This window comes from Xenia sp. Carnegie-2017, unplaced genomic scaffold, assembly GCF_021976095.1.
Source record: "Xenia sp. Carnegie-2017 unplaced genomic scaffold, XeniaSp_v1 HiC_scaffold_20, whole genome shotgun sequence".
Lineage (NCBI taxonomy): Eukaryota > Metazoa > Cnidaria > Anthozoa > Malacalcyonacea > Xeniidae > Xenia > Xenia sp. Carnegie-2017.
In genome coordinates, this window is record NW_025813483.1 from 13,269,287 (window position 1) to 13,290,374 (window position 21,088).

The 21,088-nt window shown below is 34.9% G+C and overlaps 4 protein-coding genes across 5 annotated transcripts; 1 reads left to right on the forward strand and 3 right to left on the reverse strand.

The window, feature by feature from the left end:
• Window positions 1–64: 64 nt before the first annotated feature.
• Window positions 65–2,036, reverse strand: LOC124441724. Its single transcript, XM_046992191.1, has 2 exons — window positions 2,020–2,036; window positions 65–1,953 (listed from the first exon to the last, which is right to left on the reverse strand). Exons 1-2 carry the CDS (start codon window positions 2,034–2,036, stop codon window positions 624–626), a joined length of 1,347 nt encoding a protein of 448 aa, XP_046848147.1. The 3' UTR covers window positions 65–623.
• A 5,273-nt stretch (window positions 2,037–7,309) lies between these two features.
• Window positions 7,310–14,572, reverse strand: LOC124442013 (protein AHNAK2-like). 2 transcript variants are annotated; one of them, XM_046992504.1, is made up of 12 exons: window positions 14,395–14,572; window positions 14,170–14,259; window positions 13,876–13,905; window positions 12,860–12,955; window positions 12,655–12,675; window positions 12,264–12,367; window positions 12,065–12,095; window positions 11,916–11,989; window positions 11,265–11,556; window positions 11,048–11,186; window positions 9,030–10,508; window positions 7,310–8,050 (listed from the first exon to the last, which is right to left on the reverse strand). In XM_046992504.1, the coding sequence occupies exons 1-12, from the start codon at window positions 14,510–14,512 to the stop codon at window positions 8,038–8,040; spliced, it is 2,487 nt and encodes an 828-aa protein (XP_046848460.1). In that variant the 5' UTR covers window positions 14,513–14,572; the 3' UTR covers window positions 7,310–8,037. The 2 variants fall into 2 exon arrangements, with proteins under 2 accessions (XP_046848460.1, XP_046848459.1); XM_046992503.1 differs by having other exon boundaries at window positions 11,048–11,556.
• Window positions 14,573–15,083: 511 nt separating this feature from the next.
• LOC124441725 lies at window positions 15,084–16,487 on the reverse strand. Its single transcript, XM_046992192.1, has 2 exons — window positions 16,289–16,487; window positions 15,084–15,385 (listed from the first exon to the last, which is right to left on the reverse strand). Exons 1-2 carry the CDS (start codon window positions 16,470–16,472, stop codon window positions 15,084–15,086), a joined length of 486 nt encoding a protein of 161 aa, XP_046848148.1. The 5' UTR covers window positions 16,473–16,487.
• A 463-nt stretch (window positions 16,488–16,950) lies between these two features.
• Window positions 16,951–20,498, forward strand: LOC124442663 (neo-calmodulin-like). The gene is made up of 6 exons (XM_046993155.1): window positions 16,951–17,120; window positions 17,434–17,467; window positions 18,690–18,833; window positions 19,132–19,258; window positions 19,965–20,080; window positions 20,176–20,498. The coding sequence occupies exons 1-6, from the start codon at window positions 17,118–17,120 to the stop codon at window positions 20,247–20,249; spliced, it is 498 nt and encodes a 165-aa protein (XP_046849111.1). The 5' UTR covers window positions 16,951–17,117; the 3' UTR covers window positions 20,250–20,498.
• Window positions 20,499–21,088: the final 590 nt, after the last annotated feature.

Below are 21,088 nucleotides of genomic sequence, written 5' to 3' on the forward strand. Positions count from 1 at the left end.
GAAATATTGGATGTTTACAGAAAATTATCAGCGGGATGGAAAAGTCTTCAGTCTTCACCATTCATTTCAAGTTGAATCCAGTTTTATTGTTTGAAAAAGAGCAGAAGCTTATTGATATAATATTGATACATTTGAGCACCGGAAAACAAAAGATTAGGTTGGATGACAGAGTACAAGTTTGGTGTTTAAATCTTTAAAATCTTATGGAAATAGGATTAAGAGAAACGATTTAAAAGCAATATTGGGACAGTTTAATGAACTTCATGACTTCGAGAATTACAAACATCCAGCATGAATGAAAGACATAAGTGGAATAGACGCCGAATGTCTTTAAGTGATGAGACACCCAATACAGAGAAAAACCCACGACATATGTTGACACTTCTCACATAATTTAAGTAAGAACTACTTTTAGAGAAAGTACTTGCATGGCTAAAACAAAGACTTTACTAACATGGGTCATGCAATCCAATTAAAATATTCCACACCCTTCACGAAAATGCTTTTTGCCATTTGCATGTGAGACAAAATGTTTCACATAAATAATGTTGATGCGGTACAATACCAAAGTATTCATAAGTGTTTATGAGTATTCATGATTGTCTTTGAGTATTCATGAGTGTCTATGAGTATCCAACAGGAATAGAGTCACCATTTCTAGCCTCCTTTACCTTTTCCCTCAGTGTCGTTATCATACTCTCCTTATTTCGCAAAGATTTATTTTCTATTGTGCCTTCATTTCCAACCATTTCCAAGGCAATACCATCCTGACTCACAAGATGGGCCTGGAACGAGCTTCTTTTCTCGCCAGATGGTAGCTCGCTCTCACGAGCCTGAGGAAGGGTTCGTTTTGCGCTTACAGTAAATATCAAAACCGCTGCTACAAGCTCGGTAACGCGCAAGGCTGTCTGAAGGCTCCACCAAGACCAGGAGTCAACGTACGTGGCATCAGAGTAAACACCAAATACACCAGCAGCAGAATAGATGTAAATGCAACTTGATATGATGTTGAGAATTCCCGAAGCATAAATAACATAAATGTACCATCTTCCCTCTCGTTGAGTCTCTTTACATTCATTTAATGAGCCTGGATGTATAAAGATAAGTTTATCAAGCTTGTAACCGATGATCAAGTAACCAATACCCAGAAAGCCACACCATATAATAAAAAGTACTTGACAAAATAAAAGCATTCCTTTTGCTGTCACGTGCGCTGATACGACGAGATCAGAGATAAAAACAAAGCCGAAATGAGCACCGATGATTGGAAAAATTGTCGAGGGTTTTTGAAAGACTTTCGCACCAATAGGTATCTGGTATGTCTCCAACAACGATAGAATACAAAGACAGTCAGCGGATGTTAAACTGGGAGCTGCAAGGGACCACAATATACGAGTGAGTTCGGTAGGTAGTGCCTTGACGGCGGTGCCTTGATGGTAAGGGTTTATGGTCAACACCAGTAACCGCGATAAACCGCACACAACCATCATAAAGTTCAAGCTAACACTTAAGTATTTATTTTGTAGACCATCCTTGATGTTCACAACAACGTAGTATAAAGCGTACGCGAAAACAACAAAGAAACAAACTGCAAATACATAGATATGCGTTTCCCAAGCTGCTCCCCACGTTTTGAAGGCCTGTTTCCAGTTTGGTCCTGGCTCAGGCCAGCTGCTCTCCGGATCAGTATTGGGTTCCCGTGTGACCGAAGGCTCGTCAACATTAGCTAACGGACCCGGATGTTTGTTATCCACGTCCACGTCAAAGCCAGTTGGAACATTTTTTGATGACTTAATGTGTAAAGTTGATTCAACGATGATGGATTTTTGGATCAATACAAAGAACTGCAGAGACAGGAAACAATTAAAGTTAAAAAAAACTAGTGATTGAGATATAACACAACTGAAAATAACGTCGCCATCAATAAGTGACGTAGCCAGCCCCGTGTTTGATCTTGCATTTCAATGTTCACTCAAGACAAAAACAAATAAAGTCTTACAGAAACGAATAATGATATACTCAGCTTTATATTCCATGACGAAACTTGATAAGCTTGTTAAAATGATCAATGAATAAGTTTTCATGTGTAAAACATTAACCATACCATTTAACATAGTTTCTTAAAAACAAATGTACCCACGGAGAAAATTATCCGCATCAATAAAATATGTATATAGGATATGCACATGGCTCATGCAAAATGGCGTATGGGCAAACATTTTTTAGGGAAGCGGTCGGTACATTTTTTTCCAGCGAATAATGCCGGTCTGCTACTCTGCTCAACATTTTAAGTGGGTTGCACCCCCCTGGTTAATGCCCCTACGCTCAGAAAAAATGCTTGGACAAAAATCCACATGTTTTAACGCAGTGGAGCATTTTAATTTTCAACGAATAAATGCTTGATATTCGTGGGCAGCCTGAAAGTTTCAGTCATGCTTTACGTAAATTTCAGGCGTTTATTATTCATTTTTCTTATGACATCATATTTAATAATTAGCTATGAAAAATAGCAGTTTTCGTCTACAGTTTGTCGTAATTATATCCTAATTTGGTACCTTTATACATTTTCATCGAAATATGTATTCTTTCAACTGTTGTATTCCGTGTGATTAAAATGTTTTATCGACGAGGAAAATTTATGTTCTTTAAAATATTGTGAACGAAGGTGATGTCACAGTGATGCTGTTTTCTTTAAGAACAAAATCAGATATCTCTGGAAATATGTGACCACCATGATTCCATTGAAGAATTTATTGAATCATTTTAAAGTTTCTTTGCAAAACATTCAACAATGATATAGAGTGAGTGGGAAGGGCATGGAAACTCGCGTGTATAGTACAGTCTGTATCAAAGTTGCAAGACATATCTTACCAGTAAGAATGCCAGAACATTCTTTAAATGAGCTTTGAGTGAAACCATTGACTCCACATCCAACACGACTTTTTCCATCCTCTCAATTAATACGTCATAGTTGTAAAGTTCATGCGCGCGCACATAGACCTTTTTTCATTTTCACTCACATGAAACTTAGCTTAAAATATTTTATTAATTACACAGGCTATTATTAGCCAGTACTTTGTGTACTATATCAGTTAAACGATGCCCTATTGCCTACTCGAAATCACGGTAATTTTATCATTTAAATTGCAAATACGTCAAAAACCCATCTGATATTCGATTCATTTATGATTACTTTAAAAGAAGACAGGTGGGTTAGTTAACATAAGATATATTTGAGAGACGAAGTTTTTTGCCTAAAAATCCCCTCAACGAGAAATGAAGCTGAAAGAGTAAGTAAACCATTTGTAAAGTAAGTTTTCCTTAGCATATAACGTAATAAATGGTTTTCGTAGAAGCACGTATCTTTCAATTCACGATTTCAAGCATATTGCGAATCAAAACTTGATACAACGCACGAGACGTGTGGTTTCAGAGTGGGAGATTTAGAAAACATATCAAAATTGCACAAGCGTGTGCACGCATTGAATGAAGAAAGATGATGAAACTTTTTCTGGCAAATTTCGAGATTTTTAAACTTGAAAAGCAGGTAATGCTTTAAATAGCCAAAGACAGCAAAGATGTGTGGGCAGGCCGCAAGAAATTTTGCAATATATATAGCACAGAGTCCTTATGTACATGACGAATGTTCAGGTGCAACAAACATGATAAAGAGAAATGATACGCAAATATAAAATCATATAACACTTCATGATAAAAACATATCACAATTCTCTTATTGCATTAAGATGAAGAAAGGTGGGAGTTACGAAAAGGCATCTCAAATACTGAACAAATAATAATGTACTTTTGCAGCTTGTGTATAATGTACGAAATGTCAAAAGCCACAGCTTGAATTTAATTATATATAAATATTTAAATAGACATCAACGCGTATATTTGCGAAGATTTTCGTTTTTCAACTCGTATTGAGTGAAATTTTATGCCGCAGTTTAACAATAAGGGTGGCAATTTCGGCTATATGTTATTGATGTAAGAAATTCAGAACGTGAAACGACATTTGTCACGTTGTAACCGTTCTTCCTATCAAAAATGGATGAAAAATTTTAACTCAAACTTACATTCGCGTTAATTGCAAAAACAATACGAGCATTAAAGCTTAACCAATGTAGTCGAATATTTAAAAATTAAAGCATTGACGATGAGTAGGTATAAAGAAGCGGTATTCTATACAAAATAACGTAAAGTAATATCTTTCATTGTAACTAACGCGTCGTGAAATGCCGTCCATTCAAATAGACGATAAAATTGTATCCATATGAACTGAATGTTTAATAAACAGAGTAATGAACAAGTTTCAAAAAATTTCAGTCACAAGTCGGCAAACGCTTCCACGTATCAGCGATAAGGTTCTCTTGAATTTCTAAAATTGTTTTCTCTCTAAGGTAAAACGAGGCCAAACAGACAGCGCAATATTGTATAAAATAAAGAGCCTATGAAGATGCACTGATGATTAAATCAACCAGTCTGTCATTTTTCTTCCTTCTGTTGATTCTGGTGAGATTTTATATATATTACGCGTATAATATACTTACATAAATGAACTTAAATAAGCACTTATGATAAATCGGGTTCTTTTTTGGCTCTTTATATGATTTAGATTTTTTTACGGGACACTGTCGTACTCAAAACTAGAAACATCACAAGTGTACGATCACTAACGAATCCAAATTTGCCACACTCGGAGAGAGCTAATAGTACAAGAAACGACACATCACTACCAGGAAGTGTAAGGGAAAGTGCACTACATCCCAGTCCAGAACAAGATGGTGGATTAGAACCAAAGCCTGAAAACGAAAGTATTGCAGAACCCCTTCCGGAAAAGAACAGTGTACAACCCAGTCCTGAAAAAAAGATTACACCGGAGTCACACGAAGGAGAGAGTGCATCAGAACCAAGCCCAGAATGGAAGAAAGCTTTTAAATCATGGCAGGAAGCATGGCCATCACATACGTATTTCTTTGCAATAATCTTTCTTTGTATGTCCTTTTACTCTGGTTATTACATCATCGTCAACGTAAAAGATGGCCTAGACAAGAAGTATCTCAGCATTTCATTAAACTTTATGATGTTCATTCTTTCTGTAACTCGGTCCTTTGTACTATTCCTCGACCCATATCATCAAGGAAAAATTTTCAAAGACAAGCTAGTTCTCCAGTTGATGTGGTCAATCGGAACACCATGTCTGCTCGCATCGGATTCCTTGTGCATTTTGGCTTTGGCAGAATCCGCTAATGTAAATCTCAAACATCAGCGCTTTCAGCGTCTATCGAACATCTTAATAGTAATTTTTTTACACTTCTTCCTTGTCATTACCACCGAAGTTATTGTGTCCGCCCACAGCAACGCCAAAGTTATGATTCTCTTTTGTCAAGTGTTTTCCATTATCTGGGGGGCGTTTCTTGGCTTGTGGTACTTTTCTCTAGCTCATAAGATAAACAAAGTGCTTTTTAAGGCCGTTGGACGAAGAAAGACGAGAGGCGATCGTGTCTATTTTTCGCTCATTTATTTCTCAAGCGCGGCCAATCTATTTACGTCCGCCCTAATTCTTTACTCGGCTGTAGGAGTGTTTGGTGTCTATTCCAAAGTGAAATGGGTCAAAGCGTGGCCATGGTACGTTTTCCAGACAGGATTACGTCTCTCAGAAGTCATAGCCGCGTTGCTCGTTTTCACAGTCAGCGCAAAACGCAATCGCATCAAGAAGAATGTTAACAATGTCCTTCAACGCAATGATGAAAACTTTGAAAATGTCTTCATTGACAAGTCGTTAAATAAGACAGCTAATGAAATACCTCAGACATCTCGGTCCCGTCGCATGGGTATGTTCGCTGCCGTGCATCAGTCAAAACTCACGTTCAATACAGAAACTATAGACTCACTTGCATCGTCAAACGTTAATTCCATTTTATCATCACGAGGCCAAAATTTGAGTTCACTCTCTGAGATTCGTGAAAAGAAAATGCTGTCTGTTCCAGAAACACGACAAAAAGATCCGAACGATGACGACAACACGACAGTCTTAAACGAAAACAAAAACACAACAGGTCGACGAATGAGTATGTTCTCACAATTACAGGAAATTAAACTGTCTGCAAATGAAAACTTCACTTCAAACGTTGAAGGAGCATCGTCGAGTACACCATTCATCAATATACCATCAATAAACCAACCATCCACTAATTCAGCATCCATTAAAGCACCATGTAAAACTACCAAGTCGAGTAATACACCAACAATAAGCATGCCAAAAATTCCATCAACAAGGGAGATAGAAAATGAAAAAGATAAAGCATCGTCACAAAGACAACGACGAATGAGCATGTTCTCTCAGCTACAGGAACTTAAGCTATCGTCAAGTATATTAACTGAAAACTCCATCCACAAAAATTCTTCGAAAGAAAGTCACGAGAATAAAAAGTCTGTCTTTCCAAGAGTTCTTCAATTTTTGTCAAACGGTGGTAAAAAACACAAGCGAAGAAGACGTAACAAAATTTTTTGTGCGTGTAAATCCATGGAGATCATTACACAAGAAGAAAGAGATGTGACGGGTATTAAGATGGCCAATTCTTATGACAACTCAACCATTTATATTTCAGATAAATGTGACATACCCAGGGATGCACAAGATAATTGTAAAACTGAAGGTCGAGTTGCAAACGCGATGATACAACGAGACAGGCTATTAAATAACGAATGGAAAAAAGGACGAAGAAGCCTGATTGCAGGTTTACGAGATAAAGTGGAGATTGGGAGAATGAAAATAGTGGAAGATGAAAGGGAGTACATGGAAGAGAAATATGACGGGACTATGATGGCTAAAGAGATATGCGATCAAAAAGGTAAAAAGAATCATTGCTTAGTCAATATGGACGAAAAAAAAGAAGAGATTGTGAAACTGGAAAATATTCCTTCAGACCCATTAAGAAAGCAGTATGAAGACTTTACAGAAGTAGATATTTGATAGCTTAATATTACCGCTTTTTTGAAATTATTTTGGGGATTTTATTTTTCAATATATCTGATGGTAAATTTATAAATGAAAATACGATTGTTTGAGAGTGAAAGACTACGATTTCAAGAACAATTCTGGAAAAAGTGAAAAACATTTGTCTCATCCGTTTAAACCGTTGTGCTACCAAGCCAACGTGCAGAGCCCTCGGGGGGAGGGGGACAGGAGGCATTTTGCCAAGGATAAAAATTTTACTGAAAATTTTATTGTGTTATTGTGTGCAATATTTTAAATGGAATAAACATTGAAAGTGTGAAACACAAAAGTGTTCATATAAACAAATTAAGGACAATTAAAAATATTATAATTTTTTCATTGATCGTCAAAAACTTACACAAACAAGTTTTGATTACAGTTATACATCAATCATAAGAAACAGACTGATTTCACTTGATGCCAAGCCATCATGTCTGTTGACTAATTAAGTAGAATTTTACTGAAGTTATTTTGTTAGAAATATCGATAAAAAAACACTGATATAATGTTGATGACCGCAAAACAGGTCAAAAACCAGTAAAATCTGATTAACTTATTTTTGAGATGAAAACACATTACGAGAGGGAAAAGAAGCCAAATCCAAACCAACCGCAACTTTCATAAATCAGTATGACATATAAATACAAAAGTAAAACTGGCTTGCAATTTACCTCAAGCCAGCCCGCACAATTTAAATATTTCGTTTTCGCTCACTGTAAAAACAATAGATGTCTAACGAAAAAAATTATGCCTTACTACTTGAAATTCACGTGACACAACCAAATTTGGCTGGCTAGCAACACCAACAGCCGATAGCTCATGGTTTATATGCTGAACTCACTTGTTAACCTTTGCTAATTCATCTCACTTCTAAATGTTTGAATTAGAATGTGTTTTTATCGCGGCTTATTTTCGCTAAACAAATTGTCCTGTACTTTTACTGTCTTGTAACATAAAAATGTTTCTACACAACAACTAAAAATAAATAAGGCTACCTACTTTTCGTAAGTGATCAATAACTTGACATACTCATTTCAGTTTGCTTGTCTATCAAAAAGAAGAGAAAATTCCTTACATAACGTTTAATTTGTTTGTTAAAATGCTTATGCAGAGAAAATTTTACTTGTGAAATTACAGTCTAATGAAACAGAGCTTGTAAAATGACAGTAGATTTTCTTAAGCAGTTTATAAATATCACTTGTCATTCTCAAGATATTGACGTTTTTGTTTTGTTTAAAAAGCCCCCCTTGTGTTCAACCAGTGACGTCATATTGTGTAATGAGAATTTGAATTATCAAGTATATTTGATGATATTTTTCTTCAACGGGGCAAAGACGCTTTCGTTGAATAGTTTTAATGATATGAAATAAGCATTTCTTCCAAAAATTGCCAGGAAACTGAAGAATTTAGGAAAGTTTTCGGTGTCTCATTGTGCAATATGACGTCACTGGTTGTGTGCAGACGGAAATTACAAACACTTCATTTCATTATCTTAACAATGAAAGGAGATATTCATAAATTATTTTAGAAATTTCACCACCAATTCAAAAATTCTATTGTATAAAACTATAAATGAAAAAGAAAAATTTGCGCTTCATAAACCCTTTAGGTGCTCATAACTCTTGCATTTGAAATGCATTGTGGGATTTGGGTGGTATTATGGGTATCACCCAGAGGTCAGTTGCACGAAGTGACGATAGAGTCTGGATAATGACTTTTTCGATCGCTTCAAAAAGGTAGTTATGTTTACTTCATAAAAACGAAACTTTGTTATGTGTAAATTAATTGTCAAGTTTAAATCGTAGCATTTTGCATTCTAAGAGATTCTGATGCAAACAAAAAACCATATCTAATAGATATCTATGTTTCGTGCAACCGGTCCCAGAATATTAAAATGAAAAAGTCATGTGCATGAGTGTTAACATGAAGATGCTCATTAAAATATGATTAATTAATGCACTGCACTTTTTTTTCAATAATTCAATTCAAACTTAATGAAAAGTTCGTTCTTAGTCAAAATACGCACCCCGCATCCGTCATCTCCTCAGACGCCGCATCCACAACATCAGATTCACCTCCATGTCCTTCTTCCGGAAAATTCATGTTGGTAAATTTCTTCCCAGCGTAGTATTGTTTCACTTGAATCGATGGAACATCAAAATCAAAAGTACTAAAGTCAACGTCATGGCTGATATCTGGTTTATCGCGAGAGGAACGTGTAATATCTTCAAAAACTAATGGACCACTAGGTTTTTGGTGTATTTTTCGTTCTTCCTCGCCGTCGTTGTTTTTGTCAAAGTCAGCATAAATTCCACCAGAAGGAGCTGAATATAAGCCTCCACCTTCGGACGACACACTGATATTGCTTTCAATTTGAGACAATGGATGTTGAAAGTCTGAATCCACATCACCAAAGTCAATATCACCATAGTCGACATCGTACTGTAAATCTGGTAACACGCGAGATGTTCGAGTACATTTTTCATCACAAACTATAGTCGAACCATGGGGCGAAACAGACTCACCAGAGATGTCAGCGTTCATAGAAATATCTGTGGATGAAATTAAATCTCCTGATACAGATGATTGTCGGGTAGGACCAGTAAAAACAGGGTTTTCTTGTGAAGCTGAAATTACAACTGGTGCTGGCTTCTGTTCCAAATCGATCTTGAATTCTTTGCTAGCACCAGAAGAAACGGTTTTCACATCAATATCAAAATTCGGTATCTCAAATTTATCCAAAACTAGCTGATCTTCAGACAATGAATCCACTTCTTTCACAATCTCTGCATTCTTCTCCTTCTTGCTAGCACCTAATCCAAATTTAGGCAATTTAAATTTCATTCTTTTGGGACTAATACTGCTGGAATACTTTGCATCTTCAGTAGAGCTTCGCGTTTTCACCTTACGTTTTGTCCTTCCACCTTTGCCGTCAGACGTATCACTGTCACTGCTATCTGCATCCCCTTTTGGTCCTTTCAAACCTCCAGAAATGTTTATGTCACCCGATGGTAGTTTCAGTTTCCTCTTGATCCTTCCTCCATGCCCGTCCGAAGTATCACTGCCACTGTAACTCAGAGAAGGTGGTTCATTTTGAAGATCAGTGTCAATGCTAACTTTGGGAATATCACCTTCTACTTCACCAGAAGGCAATTTAACATCTCCTTCCATTTCAAAACCTTTCTTTTTTCCTTTTTTGCTTGATTTTCCTTTGGACTTTCCACTGCCACCAAAACCAAATTTGGGCATGTGAAATTTAGGAAGGTTAAAGCCAGATTTTCCATCTTTGTCTTTATCGGCACTTGCTTTGGCTTTTATGTCTACGTTTGGAGATTTTAGTTTTCTTTTTATTCTTCCACCTTTACCATCAGATGTCTCACTACCACTGCTATCACTGTCACCTTTAGATCCCTTTAAACCTCCAGAAATACCAATACCACCAGAAGGTAGTTCCAATTTTCGTTTTAGTCCTTCGCTTTTACCATCAGATGTTTCACTACCACTGCTATAATAAGGAGATATTCATAAATGATTTTAGAAAGTCTACCACCAATTCAAAAATTCTATTGAATAAAACTATAAATGAAAAAGAAAAATTTGCTTCATAAACCCTTTAGGTGCTCATAACTTTTGCATTTGAAATGCATTGTGGAATTTGGGTGGTATTATGGGTATCACCCAGAGGTCAGTTGCACGAAGTGACGATAGAGTCTGGATAATGACTTTTTCGATCGCTTCAAAAAGGTAGTTATGTTAACTTCATAAAAACGAAACTTTGTTATGTGTAAATTAATGTTTTTTTCTATCAATTGTCAAGTTTAAATCGTAGCATTTTGCATTCTAAGAGATTCTGATGCAAACAAAAACCATATCTAATGGATATCTATGTTTCATGCAACCGGTCCCAGAATATTAAAATGAAAAAGTCATGTGCATAAGTGTTAACATGAAGATGCTCACTAAAATATGATTAATTAATGCACTTTTTTTTCAACAATTCAATTCAAACTTAATGAAAAGTTCGTTATTAGTCAAAATACGCACCCCGCATCCGTCATCTTCACAGACGCCGCTTCCATAACATCAGATTTACCTCCATGTCCTTCTTCCGGAAAATTCATGTTGGTAAATTTCTTCCCAGAGGTCATATCCATAGTGTAAGGTTGACGTTCATCTTCTTTTTCTGAAAAATTTGTGTTAGTGAGCTCACTTTCTTCATTTGTTCGCAAATATTTTTTGGCGGAGGTTTCCCTTGGATCACCTGATTCTAGTCGTTTGTTTCCTTTTTCTTTTAAAATATTTGTCTCAGAAGTTTTTCCTTTGACCATGGATAACTCATTCGTCAATACTTCACTTTTATTGCTTAGTGAAGGACGTCTAGTTTCATCTTTATCATTTGATTTACTTCCGGTGTCAATTTCAGCTCTACTACCATCATTATCAACATTCATTTGTTCATTGGTTTTTTTCGTGAATGGAAAGTACTTGAGCATTTTCTTTTCATATACATACAAATCATCTTTTGAAAATACACAGAAGATGATTCGACCTGCCTAAACAAGGGAACAACAAACAGTGTTTCCACAACGTACTATTTTAATTTCCTCATGAAGAGAATTGTTTAGAAAAATTGAAATTCAGACTACAGAAAACTTTATGACAACGAAGTGCGGTAACTTGACCGCAGATACCCATCATACCCGCACTACAATTTTTAAGAAACGGTAATTATTCCTTAATAAAATAATAAATATTTATTTAGGAAGTCCCACATTTGCCAGAGAGATTTTCATTGGGGCCCTGTAGTAGACATATTAAAGCTATAGTTAATTTATAAAACAGTACTCAACAGTCAACAATATAACCGGAAAGTAAGTTAAACTATTTCGTTTAAAATGGTCGCATATCATACCCAGCTTTTGTTATTTTCCAACCAATCTTTGACTGTCATCAAAGCGACATCTGTAGCATTCTCAATGGGATAACCTGTAGATTGGTGTAAAAATCGCCAGGTCAAAAATCCGTAAATTATAAAACAAAGAAACAGATCAAAAAGCGCACCATATATTCCTGTTGAAATGCAGCAGAACGCCTAAAAAGAAATCAAACTGTCTGAGAATTGTTATAACTGCATATGAATAGATAAAAGGTCGACGTTTCACCCGTAACAGCCCAATCCAAATAAAAACCTTTCTTCCGTCCAGATTTACACAATATTAACAAATACAAAAGAAATGTGAAAGATTTCATCAACACATACGACAGACTCCAATTTTTTTTCCTTTACTATGCTAAGACAGGACTCATAACAACTTTTCAACAGCAATTTATTCTCTCCCATAGGACCGACGGTATGAATGACATCTGAAATAATAAATTGAATAAACAATTGAAAGGTTTCCTTGATTGCTCGCAATCACAAGATATAGTCATACTAAATCATGTTCAATGCATTCAAAAGACTTGCATACACGATGCAATTGACTTCCGACCAGCGTGAAATGAGTCAAATTCACTGTGGTTGATGTTACGTCACAGTTTAACGTCACACGTGAAATACAAAGCGTTGAGTACAAAGTAACTAAATTGTGAAAGTAATTCACGAGAAAACGAGATTTGAGCTCCGTATTTTCTTTGCCATATAAACTTACATTTTGCAGGAAGTTTGTAACCTGAAGAAGAAAAATCGACAATTAAAAGATAAAAGAATTTAAAGACAACATGTGAAATTCAATTCCTTAGCAATATGCGTCTCATTGTCTTAAGTACGATTAAAATATACAATCAAACACATTTTCGGATAACGGACTTATACATCAAGATTCAGACAGTTATTGGCATATAATAATATGGTACCTGAAGTGATTTTAGCTTTGCCAGTTTCACACCCGTTTAGCGTGTAACATTCTTCATAAAGACACTTTCCTGCAGCACGGTGTATACAGCCATCAACTAAAGACAAAGATTTAAGAATTTTAGGATCTCCCGAGTATTTTTTTGAACGTGCTTGAACGTGAACAAACCCAAAACTTATATGAAGAAAATCAACAAAGCAGAATGAACGCTTCAGCAAATCGCTTCACAAAAATTTAGCTATACCTTATAAAGGTTTTGGAAAATTTTTTAGCTTAAACTGTTGAGGTTATAACTTTTCAAGTTTTAAGTAGGCAAAAACAAACATGAAACCAAATGCAAAAACCAAAAGATTGAATATATTTGAAAATAAATTAATTGGTAAATTTTATCTGAACAACTTTATCTGAAAATTTTTATCTGAAAATTTTTTTTGTAAAGCGCAAAAAAGCAATATCAAATAGTAAGATGTGATAAGAAAAGGAAACAGACAGTAACGTTAAGTCGGTGGCAAAGAAGTTTGGTAAGGAACAGCAATTGTCAACAAAAGGTTCGTTTGTGGAAAAATAAAAGCTCAATAGGCCATAGATTGTCTTATGTGACCGGTTAATGCAGTCAAAATAGAGTGAAATCTAATCATAATTTGAAATGACAACGTGCAATTAACACACTGTTAAGAAGCATGTTTTGACCTGATATTCTAAAACATCATATTTTGTGATCAGTTGAAGCGTGAGCTTATTTTAGTCGTACTACACAAACTTTTCTACCTTTACTCACTGAGAAAACAATAGGTTTCAAATAAAATGAATAATGATAATGTTCTGAAAATTGCATAGCAGGGACCAAAACTTGCTGGATGCCAACGCAACTAATGTGGCGTGTTTTTCTTGAAAAAAATTGCCCATTACTTTTTCTTAAACAATTTGAGACCTGAGTGTGATCCTTAACATAATGTCTCCAAATCTATTTCGAAAAATCAAATTTCAAAATTCATAAGCAATAACTGTCATCCATACCTCCACCACCGCCCAGCAATCTGGTGTTGGCTGAAATTAGAAATGAAAGTTCAATGGGTTATCCATGTTATCATTAAAAACACTTCTGTCGTAATATTTACAGAGATTTAACATGAAAAATCTTAGCATAGACTCAAACCTCAAATACAACAGCAGCTGGTAGATTAACGTAGCTGGACTAAAACTTGCAGAATGGCTACGCTACTGGTAGCAGTAATTCATACAAATATGTCCTTATTTTGGCCTGAGAACTTGTAACAAAATAAACTAAGAAACTATTTTTCAGAATTTTACCTGCATTGACGATCGCATCAATTTCTAAACGTGTGATATCACCTCTCCACAAAGAAACCTTGTTTAAAACATCATCTTCAGTGACAGACTCTACATTATTTGAAAGAAATAAAATAAATAAATAATATAAATAAAAAAGTGCATAAAATATTAAAAAACAATTACGAAACAAAAATCACAACAACGGCAAGTCTTTCTTCTCAATGACGTGAGTTTGAGTTGCACCTTTTTTTACAAATTTGGGTTGTTTTTCATCAACATAATCAGGCCAGGGAGAAATTGATTCCAGCATGACATAGTCTCGTCCACAGCGATAGTGAACACGTTTTTCTTCCACACTCATATTTTTGAAGTCTGATTTTTTTTGTTGCCAAGTAGAAGTGTTTTCTTTTTCTTTGAATTTTTTCTTCTTGTGAGCAGAATTTTTTTCCTCTTCGTTAAATGTCTTTTTTTCATTTTTGACATTTGTCTCCTTGCCTACGGGTGCTTTCTCTTTTTCTTTGGATGTCTTTTCTTCCTTTTTGGCATCTGTATCCATGTCTACACTTTTTTTCTCCTTATCAGTAGATGTTGTTTCTACTTTTATGACATTTGTCTCCTTGCCTGGATTTCCCATGTCTACATTTTTCTTCTTCATTAAATGTTGTTTCTGATTTGTCTCCTTTGATTTTTCTTGTTCACTTTGGCATCAGTATCCATGTTACATTGATGTTGTTTCTGATTTTCTTGTGATTTTATTTTGATGTTTTCCTTCCATCCATGTTCTTAATGTTTCTATTTTATGATTTATCCTCTTTTGTTCAGATTTTCTCTTCTTTTCTTGATTCCCATGATCCATTTTCTTTCTTTATTAGATTTGTTGATTTTTATGGATGTCTCCTTCATTTTGCTATCCATCCATGTCTTTATTGTTTTTATGACATTTGTCTCCTTGCCTGATTTTTCTCTTTTCTTTTGTCTTTCTTCATTTTGTCATCTGTATCCATGTCTACATTTTTCTCTTCTTCATTAAATGTTGTTTCATTTTCTCCTGGATTTTTCTCTTTTTCTTTGGGTGTCTTGTCTTCATTTTTGGCATCAGTATCCATGTCTACACATTTTTTCTCTTCTTTATTAGATGTCTTTCCTTCCTTTTTGCTATCTGTCTCCATGTCTATAGATTTTGTCTCTTCTTTATTATGTGTTGTTTCTTCATTATTGACATCTGGCTCCTTGCCTAGAGAGAAAGATTGAGATTGTTTGTGATGCTAATAATTGCAATACTCATTTTGTCAAAATCTCTCACAGAGCAATAGATTGTTTATAAAATGTTATAAAACGTAATATGAAAAATGTTGATCAGTTTTAACAAATAGTTGATATTGATCAGAAGTAAAAGGCTGTATTTACATCAGGGCTAAAAGACTCTTGTGATAAAGTGTCTCTTTAAAATTTGTTGAAGTTTGCTTGAAAGCGCAAGCATGACGCTCATAACTGAATTATATGTAACCATTGAAGAAAGGAGACATTTCAGGGGTATTGGAAGCAAGGGGGCAAGGAGCTAAGTCCCTCTCAGTTTTCTTCAAATAAGAGTAGTGCCCCCACACCCTTCATTTAAAAAAGCAAAATCACTGCAAAATGACACGCCTGTTCGAAAATGAAAGCAAAAATATTGATGGTATTCATAATATTTCTCAGAAAACCACACGACGCTTGAAAGTGTTTCGTTTTTACGTTTACACATTGACAATTTTGGAATGTTAGAGAAAAATTTAAACTTAATAGTTCAACGGTGCTAAGAAACCGCTCGCTAAGATTTAATACGTTGATGGTTTTTTAAACAAAAAGAATAAAACCAGCTTTATTACTCCTATAGAATACAGTATACAAGCCCAATGCAAAGTATAGCAAGCCCAATACGCAACGAGTTGGCAAGTCAATCACAAACACAAACACTGTTGGTTGGTATAAATAAAATTTAAGAAAAGAAAGTCTTCTATTTGAACAAGACGTTAGACGTACTTTCCAGTTTTCATAAATAATCGTAAAACACGAGACAATTTGAAGAAATCGAAAGAAATTTCGTGCAATTACAATACAAGATCGATACCTATAATTGAACTAATAGTTAAAACCAAACCTTTTGGATCTTTGGGTGAAAACATCTTTAGCAGATAAATAATAATAGAAGTACACATACTCCCCAAAATAGCTAGGAATCCTAGTAATAGCCACATTCCGCCAAAGAACAGAGAATACACAGAAGGGCAACTCGCGGGTGAAACGCGTGGTATTTTTTTGTGCGCATGCGTTAGGTCCGTCATTACTCTGGCCAATAAACAGTGAATGTTCCAATTTTGTTGTCATCTTGCATTTCTTTCATTCATTTACTATTTTTCAAGTCCACGACAAGTGACAAAAAATTATGTATCCTATGGACTCCAATCACTCAATCCAAACAAAACAGGTCAATTAAAAGAAAATAAAAAGCTATTTAGTAATGATTCGCTTTAAACTCACGAGCTCGTGTTAGATAAACACAGTTGAAACATTGAGCAATTTTAAATAAAACAAATCAATTGCTCCGTAGATGTTTTTTTTAATGAATTTGATCGAAACTCAAGAATCACAAAGCATAGACCACTGGGAATAATCGATAAAATGCAGTAATTAGAATCACACCATCCAATGAGATTGGCTTTTTTGATATCCCCAGGGAAACAGCAGGTGGCTATCAAGTGCACACTTCCTATTTGGCATGTTTTCGCGACATAAATACTTAATAAAGATAACGCGGGCGAAGATTTGACTTATAAAACGCAATATGAACTCAATGCTAGTGCATTATCTAAAATATACATGAAAGTTGTGAGAACGCATTACGCCAAAGATTGCGCGTACATATTGAATTTGACTTACCCTATACATAAAAATAGGTAATTTAACAACGGAAAAGAAGAAATATAATAATGGTAAGAAAAATAAGGGAACAAGTACTATCGACTATAAAACATAAGAGGAGTATAAGTGAACGGTTTTTATGCGTTTATAATCTATTAAGTTTACTAACCAGCAAATGTAATCATGTCCAAAGACTTAAAGGAACTTGTCCCCCAAAACTGTGCTGAAAATTGAACAAAATATGAAGATGAATAGAAGTCTTCCATCAAACACTTTTCCGCTGTCTGTGACAACTAACTTTGCAGTATAATTGCGCCAAGCTGTTACTAACAGAATTAAGCTGTAACGATTATAGAGTGAATAACTTTTCTTGCATTCGTCCAGGTCGAAAGAGAGCTGAGCGAAGAACAGATTAAAGGTAAACGGATTTCTATTTATGACATCTTGCTGCATCTCTAAATGTGTGTGTGTGTGTGTTAAAACATGAACAAGACTTTGTGGCAAATAGTACCTCGCTGACAAAAAAAATGAGTATCTAGGAGGTCGGAGAGAATATTTGATGTAGGAAGAATGAAAATACACTTTGCAACATTTTACTTCCTATTGTTGTTTATGATGAAATGAAGGAAATCTGAGCTCGTATATAGGAAGCATAAATCAAGTGCATTGACGTGTTGTGGGTATTATGATGACAATCACATTGCATTTCAAGTTGTTGAATTGGAAAATTTTCCCTTCATTGTAAAATCAATTATCACCGACATCAAATTAAAGATCTCCAGTGTAATCAATCTGACATGAATAAGTTATTGTAAACAATTTTGCTCTCAAAAAAAAAACACCTTGTCTGTAGACACAAGAGTTAAAATAACATTATGTAAAACAAATCCACAAAAACATACTTCAAAAATAGATTCAACTTCAACTCAAATAGAAAGGACAAAATAGTAGTTTTGTAGTTTTCTGAATTTATTACTGTCGCAAAGACTGTCTCCTCTTGTCTCAAATTTTGAGTTAAGATAAACCTATTTTTTACTTCATGCTTCTACCTTATTTTCTGCAATTCTCGACTTGATAACGATTTTGGAATAATATATGGACATAGGTTTTAGGATAAAAATGTAAAGCCGAAAAAAATTTTTTACCTCTTTCAAATTTTAGCGATTCATAAGTTACCAGGTGGAAGTTGTTTTAGCGAGAGCTTATCAACAACAAGACGCAACAACAACAATATTACATGTTTGTAAATGTAGATCGTCCAGGTTGGTATAGTCCTGAGAAGGACTGTTTTTGTTGCTGTTGACTGACGTTTCGACAACCTTAGCGGTAGTCATCTTCAGAGTCAAAAGATAACTACCGCTAAGGTTGTCGAACCGTCAGTCAACAACAACAAAAACAGTCCTTCTCGGGACTATACCAACCTGGATGATCTACATTTACAAACATGTAACGATACTCCCGGGTTCAAACCATTTACTTTATAACAACAATATTGTTTGCATTCAAGTTACAATCACTTCAAATGAAAACAGCCACGCTTCATCCCAAGTCTCATTCAATATGTGACACATTGGGAAAAGTACGGCGCAAAAAGTTTCAAAGCTAGGGACCAGACACCATCTGTTTTTTTATCTTCGTAGAACTTGAAGAAGCATTTCTCCTGTTTGACGCAGATGGCTCAGGTACCATATCGATTGATGAGTTGGAAGTGGTGATGAATTCTTTGGGACAGCGGTCAACTGATGAAGAACTAAAGAGGATGATAGCCGAGGCTGACGCAGACGGTAAGCGTCAAATCTCTTCTATCCAACAAAAGACAAATTGCAGACCAGATAAAAATGCAACAGATAAACGCGTTTTTCATAAAGAGCAGTGGTATATCAACCTGCAAGTTCGGCCGTGCTGTTTAACATTTCGCTTATTGTAAAAACAAAGAAAGGACGATAAAGTTTGGAAATTTCATAGCGCGACTATACTTGAGGGTTGGTTCCGTCACTGTCAAAGAGGTCTGAAAAATTGCCAAAAATAAAGTTGCCACAAAGGGACACCAATCATATAAGCTGTATCGTTTCTCGTTTATAGGTAATGGAGAAGTTGATTTTCAGGAATTTCTCACGTTAATGAAAAAACAAATGAGAAAAATCGATCCCGAAGACGAACTTAAAGAACTGTTTCAAGTCTTCGATATGAATAGTGATGGAAAAATAAGGTAAATGAAAAACATCGTCATTAATACAAAATCTTTGCAGTTCGTAAACAAATTTATCGAATGGAAAATGAGATTATGCTCGTCATACGATAACATGATCTTGTCAAGGCGAGGCGAAAAATTCTATTCCATCCAATCTTAAAACTAGTCGCGATTTTATATGGATGAGAATTTCATTCAGATGGAGTAGCAGTAGTCATTTTTCCCCTATCAAAATTTGAAATTTTACTAGAAATTATATTATTTACTAAATCACCGCTGACCGTTTACATGTCTAATTTCTTGTTCGCGTTAAACGATTTCGCTTCAAACTAACAGCGTAATAAGCGGGTTGAGTTGTGATTTGTGAATGAGTAACAGATCACATAAACATAACTGTAATTTTCGGTGATCTTGGAAAGCATCCTGTCCCCCATGACTGGTATCATATGAGACAAAATACTTCTCCAGCCAACAATTTCAAAAAATAAATGATAAAACGCACTTCAAGAACATAATCTTGTAAACTCAGGATTCAAGTTATAACAGCAAGAGACAAGATTTAAAGCAATATTTTTCGACTTTATTTCTAAGTCATCATCAAGCTAAGATAACCTATTCAAACACATGTTTGAAGGTTAACTATTGCAAAATATTGAGAGGCTAAAGCTTCCACCAGACTCTGTGGTTTTGGTCCTCCTCAAATTTTTGCACCTACTTTTTCTAGTGCAAATGAAGTTCAAACGGTGATGTCAAAACAAGGCGAGAGGATTAACAATGAAGAGTTAAAAGAGATTATCAGAGAAGCAGACTTGGATGGTGATGGTTACATTGATTATCATGGTAATAAAAAATTCAAAGATGTTTCTTGATGACAATACTTGTGCCTTATTATTGCTATTATGAATCATATCTCAACCAATGTTTGTCTATCTTAGAATTCAAGTTGTTCATTAGCAATCTGGAGAAGAATCCAGAAGGCCCTCCTGGCTATTTGCTTGTGCAAAAGTGAAAATGCAATGGGAAATATGTGCGAGAAAATAAATGCTCAGAATAAAGAACAACATGTGTAGAAAACAAAAATATTGCATGTATTCCTGATCAAACTTAATGGATAAGGAATTTAGAAGATTATGCATTATTTGTAGATGTATAAATACAGTAGATATAAATATAGATAAACTTGGTGTATTCAAAACGAAATGTATAATTTGACACATAACAGTTTGCAGTGCAAATAAATGTACATATTTGTGAGAAATATTGTTCACAACATCAATTGCATGTGTCACAAAACAATTTGATACCTCAGAAGCAAAAAATGTCATATCATAATTATATGACAAGTGGAAACATCAATTTTCTCACTTGTTTCCTTTCTTAGGTTGAAACATGCTAATTGAATGGATTTCTTCCTTTTGCATGTCTTTCAATTGTTTTTCTCCTCTACGAATTAAATACTCAATTCTCATAATGTTTGTCCTGGGAATTTTTGAATTTTTACGGAATTCAGCTTGAATGTACTGCTTAAACCCTGGTCGCCCCTTGCAGCTGCGTATTAGCTTTCTGTACAAACTGAATACAGCAGCTTGCAATCTACTGTACTTTATGGGCATACCTTAAGCACAATCTATCTTGTGATGTTATTCAAGTTTGTTGGTAAAGTATCATAAATGGAGCTGTTAAAAAAGAGAAAAAAATTGCATAAAATAGAAGTAAAGTTAACTAGACGTAAATTTCATTTAAGTAAAAACTTAAGTAAAAAACAAAAATAATCACCTTTTCAAAACATCAATGACAAAATTTTCAGTTATTTTTCAGAGAAATAAATTGCAAGTGCGAGAAGTCAAT